An 11,112-nucleotide genomic window follows, 5' to 3' on the forward strand; every position below is an offset into this window, starting at 1 on the left:
CAGATGAGTCATTCACAGGCAGCCCAGTCAGAAAGGATCTGTGATTCTTGCCTCCTCACATTCCCACTGATACACACTCTCTGGCTAGTGGTGAAGGCTTTGCCCTCATGCTAGCACAGTTGTTAAGCCTGCTGCAGACTACCATGAATCTTGACATCCTCTCCTGGCAAGTATTGCAGGGCCCGTCCAGTGCGATCAGGCAGGAAAAGCATTCTTTCAGTATGTCAATTGTCTGTTCTGTCACATTTTTCATGGTAGTATGGGTTTCACTGTATGCATTCTGTCAGGCATGGGTTGTGCACTGGAATCATCAGCATTGTCATCAAAGTAGCTCTTGTCACCCAGTAGCCACCCTCTGGTTTGTTGTCGTAGCTCAAATGAAGATGGCACACTGGCGTGCCCCAGACCCTGAAAGCATCATGACTGCTGCCAGGATATGGGTCAGTGATCTGCATTATTCACTGTCTATGGTCACACACCAACTGGACTGTGAGGGAGTGGAATCCCTATCGGCTGTATTGTAATATTATGAAGTAGCACACACAGTAATGGCATCTAGCGATAAAATCATTACTGGTTTGGCTTCTAATGAGTGGAGGGCCACGTGTGCATCTGCTTCCTCGGCTCAATAGGCTGTTGCCGATGGATAGCACTATGCTTGTGCCATAAAGACAATTACACTTAGCCATAGTATGAACAGCAGCAGAGAGACACGTCATAGATTTTGGAAACTCATTCCTTAAGAAGGGGAGTACTCGGTGAGCTTCCTGCAGGAAACACCATTCCGGAAGCAAAAGGCATTGAGCAGAATGCAGAACTATTCACGAGAATAGTTCCAGGTCTGAGGAACATTCATTATGAAGCTACTGTTACGATCCCAGTTGATATTATAGCTGGGCGGGAAGATTCCAAATGGAACCCTGGCTCAAAAGAGGAACAGAGTAACACGAACACACTTAGTTCTAAACAGGAAACAAAATTAAACATGGAATGTAGAATAATTATACAATACTCCTTTATTCCCCTTATCTTAAATCCACAAATGTTAAGATTAACATGAATTATGAAGTATATCTTTAGCTACAATGATCTCATTAACACACATAGTCTCTTTCAAGCAAACAAGATGACTGTGGTAAGACGCACCCCTCTCTGAACCCAAGTGAATGTCTGTGGATTTCTCCTCAAAATCCCCCCCCCCCCCCCCCCCAATGACTCTTATACCATGAGCCACCTGGTCTCACTAAACTCCAGCTTCTACATGAGTGATTTCAAATTCCCCTTTCAAAAGTCACACTTTCAAATTCTCTTTTAAATTATGCTTTCCCTTAGCTATTTGCATTCTGAAATCCAGTTCTGGTTTTCCAATAGACTTTTAATAGTGAATCCTGTCTAGGATTTTACACCACACCCTTTTGGGTTTGCTTTGTCTTAATTGCTTTTGTACAAATTCAGAGATCCAGCCACTGATGTCCATAGTTATTTCAACTCACATTCCACAGCTGTAATAAAATCTCACAAGCCCGAAAATCATTTCAGATATCTTCCTGGCCTCTCATGATCAAATGTCTTTTCAACTCCGTGAATTGATTGAAACATTCTCTGTTCTAGTACCTTTAATCACAGACTTCTTGGAAACTTCACTTCATTTCCCTAGTTTCCTTAACTAGCTGCTCTTCAGATCTCTGTTAGAGTGCCATAGTATGGCGTTTTTCCAGAAAGGATGAAAGAAATGTTCCCTCTCTAGCCTTCTAAACCAACTGCTTTTAGCAGAGCTGTGAGAGCAGCCTTCTCTGCCACTACCTATCTTCAACTGCAAACAAATTAGCAACTTCTCCCTAATGCAACATTGGACAGCAAACTGAGAGGTGTTACAAATATCTGAGGAGAAATTTAATTGAGGGGGACACAACCTTGTGGGACATAAGAACATAAGAACTAGGAGCAGGAGTAGGCCATCTGGCCCCTCGAGCCTGCTCCGCCATTCAATTAGACCATGGCTGATCTAAGTGATAGGAAGGACCAATATTAACAGAGAGGTCAATAGCATAGATTTAAAATTATTGTTCGATAAACTAGAGGGAGGTGATGAATAACTTTTTTACCCAGAGCATAGGGGAACTGGGAGTCGGGAATTCACTGCCTGAAAGTGATAGATGCAGAAACCCTCATCATTTGTAAAAAAAAAAAACACATGACTATGTACTTGAGATACCATAAACTACAGTGCTACAGATCAGGAACTTCCATAAACTATAGTGCTACAGATCAAGAACTGGAATGTGGGATTGGCAGCATAAGTCTTTCTCAGCTGAATGGGCATGATGGGTCGAATATCCTCCTCCTGGGCCAAATGCCTTTCTATATTTCTATCTCCTGTTCCAGTCTGAAAGCAGTCTGACGCATTACAGTTCATGCCCATGGTCATCTTCAAAGCCACTCACAATGCTATTTCCATCCACTTGATGACAGGTTTCAGTGAGGATATCTTTATAGAAGCAGAGACATCTGGCACACTGTTTGTCACTGACCATTTAGAGAAGAGAATTGCCTCTAAACAGCATGGGTGGATATGGCCACCTATTGAGAGTGCGTCTCACATTCCCTCCTTCTTCCTGCTCTGCATCCCCTCTTTCATTCTTCCTGTCATGAAGTAATTGAAGGGGACGCAAACTATTCCAATCCATATCTATGAACAAGTCGTTTGTGCAGTTTCTTGAAGACAGAACAAATTTCTTCAGCACATGCCACACTATTTCTTGTAGTTTTTTTTCAACTTTAAGGAACTCTGGAAACCACCAAACATTCTACAATAGTCGCAACAGCAAGTTGAAATCAATTAGCAACTAATCTGAAAGTACCTGACCTCTTTTAAAAAGTACTGGCAGTGGTTCCTTCCTGCTGCTGAACTTGTGTGGCACGGTAGCACAGTGATTAGCACTGTTGCTTTACAGCACCAGGGTCCCAGGTTAGATTTCCACTTGGGTCACTGACTGTGCGGAATCTGCACGTTCTCCTCGTGTCTGCGTGGGTTTTCTCCGGGTGCTCCGGTTTCTTCCCACAAGGCATGAAAGACGTGCTGTTAGGTGAATTGGACATTCTGAATTCTCCCTCAGTGTACCCGATGAGGTGCCCTAGTGCGGCATTAATGTCACTGCAGTGTTCACAGTAACTTCATTGCAGTGTCAACTTAAGCCGACTTGTGACACCAATAATGACTATTGTGTTCAGATTAAGAGAGAGCATTTGTTGGAGTGCTGAGTTCCAAAATGGCAGCACTGGTGTCAAATCTGTCTTGCATGCTGATTGATGCTACAATCTACTTACCTTACTTCACATACTTCCAACGGATGCTCTTTCCCTCACCAAAATGCCATCCATCATTGCTCACCTCAGAGCTGTGTACATGCCCCAATGACATCTTGGAACCTGAACAGTACTCTCAACCAAAAATACAGATGCTGGAAGACACATTTTGCAATCTTAATGTCCTAACTGAAATCTCATTCAAATGCCACACATGAGGTTGGCCAGTAAATTCACTGTGTGAAGTGTACATGCCAGGTTTACATGGATAGAGAAGAACATGTATATACTGTGCTATGAAGGGTACATTGTCACTTTTATATCATGCGGTTTCAAGTTCACACTGATATTACACTGTTCCAAACTTGTGCTGTGTGCAGGAGGCAAATGATGCCTTTATCCATTTCCAAGCACATATTTCATGTTTTGCATTGATGCTAACTCAGTAGGGAAATTTGTCCTCATATGGCACTCAACAGCCCTCCTTTCCTCAACCTATGCTTCTTCAGCAAAAGCATGGTATACTTCTGTAATAGTGGGTGCATTTGAGTGTTAAAGGAATTAATGGAAGATGATGCTCAAATGTAAAATGTTTTTTAGATATAGCATGTGGCACACTGGGTTGTCCTTCTTCCGTGTCAAAAGTAACCAATATGTCCAAATACATAAGAAACTATTTATTTTGGTACTGCCTTGTCATTCATTTAACTGTTTTGTATTTATGTACAATGTATTTGACCGCATTAATGTAATAAATCCTGAAAATTACAGACAATATAATTAGTTTAGTATTGATCATTAATTCTGCACCAGTTCCGATTATTGAGATTCAATGCCATCTAAATTTTTTGTCCCAAACAAATCAACCAGAACCTCAACATTGGAATTTCTACCTTCTCGGGTACCTTCTACCCTGAGAAATTGACATTTCTCTGTGTCAATGGTGCTTTCCTTCACATACCCTTGCGCATTGCTTCCCCTCATGCACAAATATGTTTTGTGCTGTTACTTTGGAGTTGTATTGCTGCCTTGTCTAAGTGTTACTCTTTATATTATGCACCTTCTTTTGGACCTTTTATGCCACCTTCTCAGTGGTGGAGACCTTGTCAACTCTCTATGATCTATTGTCATATTTTGTAAATTCTTTGCACGCTAGGTGGACTGTCCTTCCCTAACAAAAATGTCCTTGTGTCACCACATTGCTACTCTTAGTAGCACTGGCAAGACCTTATTACTAAATTACCTTTTCCTCTTTTAAGGCGTTGTTCACTCCACTGCTGAAGAATTAAGCCTTAACCTTTATACTGAGCAAGTGATTCCTTAGCTGTTTGAAAAGCTTCAAAAGGTTGTTATTGCAGGCACATGGTTAGCAGTTTCTTTCTTTGCTACTAAATAAAAATTATGTACTTAGAAAGAGATTTCCTCAGTGATCCATTAATTTTGAAAGTAAACATTATTTTCACTGGCATTAAGTGAAAAGAAAAATGTCAGTCCCAGCCATTGTACGACAGTTTATTTGGCAGTACCACATTGTGGTGAGCCCAAATGTATATTTTGCCAACTATAAATGCAAAATAGTCAGATTTGGAGCTGATAGCAAACTAAGCAGGGCAATGGAATGGAAGGAGGCGCTGCATAATTGCCAATTGGGCAAAATATATAAGTGGGCAAGCGATGACAGATGAAATATAATGTAGAAAAGTATAAAATGCCAGCCATAGGAAAGAAAAATAGGCAATATATGTAATTCATGAATGTGCTGAAAGATCTAAAAATGGAGACGAAAGAGGCTTTACTAGGCTACATGCAAAACATGCTCAATTAATGCAGAATGCCAAATTTAAGATGTAAATTACAACACCAAGACAATAGCACATAGGTCAGGAAGTATTGATCAATCTTTATTGTATTCTGGTCAAACCTTACCTTCATATTGCATCCAGGTCTGGTTATAAAGAAATAAGCAAGATATTCAAGCTCTGGTTTGATCCCAGTACCAGAATTCAGCTTACTGGAAAATGAGAGAAACCTGACCTTTACAGCCTAAGAAAGAGGCAGCTTTCTTTAGCATTATATAAAACTGTTAGTTGTGAGTATAACATAAGTTAACCCAGGATAGTATTTTAGATTAAATTGCAGAACCAGAGGACAATTTCAAACTAGCAAAAGTTCATTTTGAGGCTGATTTTTGGAAATTATTTTTTCAAACCCAGAATTGTCAACAGTGGAATACACATTCAGATCGAAGAATGAAGGTAAAATTTTGGAACAATTAAATTGAGGGAACCATTTGGCAATACAGTAGCCTAGTGATTATGTAAAATAAAGTTTTAAAAGTCCCCATGTGCCTGAAATTAAAAAATCTTTGGAAACTAAAGAATCACTCGATCAGAATAAATATTAAGACTTGATTTTGCAGCTGTGGAGTGCACAATTACTTGAGAAAATATATGAATACTAAAAGAGAAAAGGGCAATTGAGGAAAATAGTCAACTCAGTTGGCTGGACAGCTGGTTCATGATGCAGACTGAGGCTAACAGCACGGGTTCAATTCCTGTACCAGCTGAGGTTATTCATGAAGGCCCCACTTTCTCAACCTTGCCCAAGATCTGGTGATCTTCTGCTCAAATCACCACCAGTCAGCTCTCCACCTCAGAGAGGAAATCAACCTATGGTCACCTGGGACTATGACAACTTTACTTACATTATTGGATTAGCAATTAAGGCTGACAACCCTCCAGGATTGGCCTAAGAATCACCAGGAATTTATAATCAATCTCCAGGACACTGTTGTGTACAAACCTGGAGAAAAATCATTAGGACTTGAAAAATATCATGGGTGGGCGAGTTCATCATTTTCTTTGCGCTTTCTCTACCAGATGTAAAAGTATTAAAAATGGGAGAAAGAAGGATGTTTGGCTGACAGTCAAGCATCATCCATTTGGGTAATGAGTCTTTTTGCTTTCCAGTTGGTGCATGAAGGCAGTGTGTCACAAGGATGGATGTGTTGGCCGACTAATGGCTGGAGCAGGAGGGCAAGTCATGTGATGAAGCCTCCAGAAATGCATTTAATCACAATCAGCAGCGCTACTGGCAATCCAGAGGTTTGAATACAAATTCCAAAATGGCAATTGTGATCATAAACTTTGTTAATTAAATGAAACTAGGATCAGTAATTGTGACCATGAAACTACTAGATTATTGTAAAATTCCATTTGGTCCTTTAAGGAAACAAATCTACAGCCCTTACAACTATATAGACCAACTGAGTTGGTAGCACAGTGGTATTGTCACTTGACTGGTAATCTAGAGACTCGGAGTAATGCTCTGTGGAACCTGGGTTCAAATCCCACTATGGCAGATGGTGAAATTTGAAATCAATAAGATATCTGGAATTAAAGTCTAGTGATGACAATTGTTGACTTCTGTAAAAACCCAACTGGTTTCCTTTACAAACCTAAACAATATCCTTTAGGGAAGGAAATCTATGTGACCCCAGCAATGTGGTTGACTCAATGCCCTCTGGGATGGGCAATAAATGCTGGCCCAGCCAGCAATGCTACATCCTGTAAATGAACTAAAATAAAAAGATCAAAGTCATTAATTAGTTATTGCCAACATAGAATATTAGTGCTGGTGAGAAACAAGCCACCCAGCCAGTATTTGAGGTGCAAGTCCAGACATGTTTTAACTGAACTTGAGATCTCTGCCTCTCCTATCCTTTCAGGCAGTGGCTTCCAGACCCCGCAACTCTCTGAATGAAAACATTTTTCCTCATCTCCCCTTTAATCTTTCTGCCAATCACTTTAAATTCATGCTCCCTAGCCACTGACCTCTAAGGCCCTTCCCATCCACTCTATCCGGGCCCTTCCCAATTTTGTACATCTCAATCAAATTTCCCCTCCACCTCTTCGGTTCCAAGGAAAACAACTCCAGCCTATCCAACCATCCCTCACAACTGCCAATTTCCTGTCCTGGTAACATCATAAATCTCCTCTATACCCTCCCTAACATTATTACATCTTTCCTGTAATGAGGTGATCAGAACTGAACAGCACATAGTACTCACGTTATGGCTGAACTAATGATTTATACAATGATTTAATAGTTCACGAGGAAAAATGACTGGATGCTCCCAAAGAGGGGAAGGACCACTGGGAACGGTCGGGAAGTATGGACTAAGATGGGCCCACTGGCCTTCCTCATCTGTCATCTCTGACCTTGCAAACTGCATCTTGGTGCAGGAAATTTGTTGACCACCTGTGATTGTGAACATTTAAAAAAATTCTCCCTTCTCCAAATGCCTTTCAGTTAGTTTGAGAATCGCCATTAGTGTTATTGAAGAGGCCCATCCGGAAATATTTGTAAATATCTGCTCCATTGTCTTCACCTTATGGGGAGTGTGTACATCATACTCCCAAGAAAAAAAATGCAATCGAATCGCATACCCCATTTAGAAACGAAGGCTGTATTTAATTTCTGAGATATGAAACTTATCTCAAATCACTCTCTCTGCCACTTGATGAGCGGCAGCACGTACCGAAGGCTGGTGTTAAGTGTTAGTCTTTGACTCGGTCGCTGACAGTGAAGCGCCACTGCCCGCGCCACAAGCACAAACGCTGCACAAAACGTGTTACCTTGGAAATGTGGAAAGTGCTCGATGTGAAACTGCTGCCATCTTCAGGTAATGTTCAGTCAGTCCTGTCCCTATCCGCGTCCCTGTCCCCGCCCCTAACACGCTAATTCCACCGTGACAAACAAATATACATATTTATATGTCATCAAGAAAGGGAAATGAGGAATAAGCGAAATATGGGCAGATGACGCCTCAATGTGCATCTCCTCACTTTAAGAATTAATAAAAGCACAATTTAACAAGGTCTCAAGGTGATTCTGAGTGTTTTTCACAGGAAACGTGTAAAGTTGTCACCTAAACCTCACGTCTCTTTGCGAGGAGAGAGAGAGGTCTGCAATGTTAACTGTTTGTGGCGGGCTCTGAGCAATGTGGAGATCTCCCGCTCGCTCCCTCGCTCTGCCCCTTCATTGATTCACTCAGATGGGAACAGATTGCGAGCAGTTGTCGAGCGGCTGTTAACCAATAAATATGATGGCTTCAGGAGCTCGTTCCTATTCAACACAGGGGGAAACAAATACACGCACCAAACATACACTCAGAACTAACCCCCCCCCCCCCCCCCCCACAACACACACACACTCAGATGCTGAGCCGTGTTTTTGGCCGCGCACACTTCACAAAGCGAAACTGGGTCAATAAATATGAAACGTTGAATCTCTGGTGCCACAAGACATAAACGGAACGGTTAAGAGGCACAGCAAATCCCTGCTGAATCATGTGAAGGGTTAAATCATTCATCCACTGCGCATTGTACAAAACTGCACAATTCAAAATTAATACTTGGCACCACGCAAATATTATTGTGCGGACGTACTGAAGATATTTATATACATTAAAAAAACAGACATCGCATGATAAATAATTTGGAATCCTCTCTACGTGTTCGCCTGTAAACAGTTAGGTTGGAGAAAAACAGATAGCGACAGCTTCACAAATAAAAGAACCGTGTCAAATACCTCGGAGTCGTACCACTCCAGGACCAGTTTGCTGGTGTTTGGTAAGAATTTGTTGTGGACGTGTTCTGTGGCCAGTTGGACAGCGGGTAAGATGCCCTCGGAGATGCTCTTCACCGCCTTGTTGATAGGCATCAGCCCCATGATGGGCAGCTTGGAGTCCGCATCCAGCTGGGTGGCGGTATTCCTGAGTCCCAAAGCCGAGGTGGAATCCCATCCCCAGCCCCACAGCAGTACGAGTGTCCCCAGCCGGCCCAGGGAACGCCAAAAGAGCCAAGCGAACAGCCCAGATCGGTAGGTCCTGAGGGCTGGAGCCATCCTGGAGGAGGGACGCATACAGAGACACGGCTCGACTGAAGGAGAGCGGGGATCAGAAGGCTGGCATTGGAGCTGGCGCTCGCTCCCTCGCCGTCTATCCACCTCGACCGCTCTCTCCCGAGGTGGGCTCGCTTTCAAACCTCCTCAGGTGCTTCGCTGTGGTCCAGCGACTGAGCTGATCCGAGTTCAGTGCATTCCTTTCGCCCCTTCCTCTAACCGAGGGGTCCTGGACAACGTATTTCAACGGGGATTGGCGCCCCCTTTCTCAATACATATAGGATGTGTGTGTGTGTATATTTATATGTGCATATAAAATACATATATAAATATGTGTGTTGCCTTCTTCACCCCCTTTAGTAGGATTCCGGTAGCAGTTCAAAGGACGGAACCTGCACAGCACGGGTATGAGGATCATGCAGAGCGGCGCCGATCATCCACAGAGTGTTGGTCTGGGTGTTAATATGGGAAAGATCTCAGCACTTAGCCTCTCCTTTCATCGACAGCGCCCATCACATCCTGTCCAATCCATTGAAACACGAGGATAGATAACAGGGAAAATCCCACCACCTTCTCCCCGCAAATAAATAATAATCTTACACCGGCAGAGAGGGAGTTGAAGAGCGCGGTCCCTCGAGAGGCAGCCAAAGTGGGGAAGAAATCTTCATCTCCTCAGTCAGTCAGTCTCTTCAAATAATGTCAGAGTGGAGACTGCAGATGACAGCCGCCGAGCTCTAGCCTGGGCGTTCAGGAGCGAGCAGGCTCGGTGATGTGGGATTCCAGATTGCTCTTCACACTCGGGGCATGTTGTTGGTGGCATTAACACACAGATTACACACAGGCGCAGAGCATCGCAGACATTCAGGCTTCAGCCGCATTGGACTCAACCTCCGGGCTCAGAAAAAAAGGAAAGACAGACTTGAAGTAGCCAAAATACAGTCAGTCTCCGCTTGCTGAAATCACCAACAAAATAATCACCAGAAATGACCGGAAAATATCAAGATTTTGCTTCTATTTAAAAAGAAAAGGCACAGGCTACTTTGGAACAGGAGCGAGTTCTGGTTATATATGGTGAGGAGGAATAATCACTGGCCATGAATTGAACCAGATCACCATGGCTTCTACTGTCAATCACCGAATTAATTTGCACTTTTCTCCATTAAATAAAGGAAAAGGTCTGTTCATTGCACAGCACAGGGAAACGTGGAGAGACTGAGCTACGAAATTACATCTGATCAAATTCTGCAAGATTAAAAACCCATTCATCATTTCCTAGTTTAGAGATCCGGGTTGCAATCAGTCTTTTTTTTCTAATTCTTTCATTTTGAATGATATAGTTTTCGCTTTATTGCAGCTTTTACTCTCCACCCCACTCTCCATGCTGGGTATTGTTTTGTAAAATGGGCTGAAACTTTGAATGTTGGGGAGAGGCGCAACTTTATAAAATCAATTGGCTACACTTGCTTTACAGTCCTTCAGAATTTTTAATTGGCTGAATTGGAAGGAAAGTCCTGAAAATATCATTATCTTCATATCATTATAGGTGTGTATGTGAAACTTTTCAGGTTTACAGTTTAATTCGGCGTTGCCTTCAAACACGTGTTTAGTTACTTAGTTTGCAAGGCTTTGGAACTTAAATTTGGCCAGTTGTCCAATATGGCCATTCAAGCCCTTGTTGCTATTTCATTTAGAGAACAAATTCGCTTTGCAATGATTAACAGTAACAATCAAAACGATCATTGGAAGCAAAGTTGTATTCTGCACAAGCGGTTTGAAGTTAATCATGTCACTGCTATCTTGTCAAGCCCCAGAATCTAGAGCAGGTATTGAAAGATGAGGGTGCTACCAAATTTCAACTGTTAGATTCCTAGGGAAAGTTTTGCTTCTCACCGATGGAGACTC

General features: G+C 42.4%; 1 protein-coding gene across 1 annotated transcript in view; it reads right to left on the reverse strand.

The window, feature by feature from the left end:
- The window catches only part of gabbr2 (gamma-aminobutyric acid (GABA) B receptor, 2), a 1,146,382-nt gene extending 1,135,993 nt beyond the window's left edge, over nucleotides 1–10,389 (reverse strand). The window contains exon 1 of the mRNA XM_038797583.1: nucleotides 8,899–10,389. Coding sequence (XP_038653511.1) covers nucleotides 8,899–9,231 — 333 coding nt within the window. The 5' untranslated portion in view covers nucleotides 9,232–10,389. The remainder of the gene's footprint in view (nucleotides 1–8,898) is intronic.
- Between the last annotated feature and the right edge of the window lie 723 nt (nucleotides 10,390–11,112).

The sequence above is a fragment of the Scyliorhinus canicula genome, chromosome 5 (assembly GCF_902713615.1).
Source record: "Scyliorhinus canicula chromosome 5, sScyCan1.1, whole genome shotgun sequence".
In the NCBI taxonomy this organism is placed as follows: Eukaryota; Metazoa; Chordata; class Chondrichthyes; order Carcharhiniformes; family Scyliorhinidae; genus Scyliorhinus; species Scyliorhinus canicula.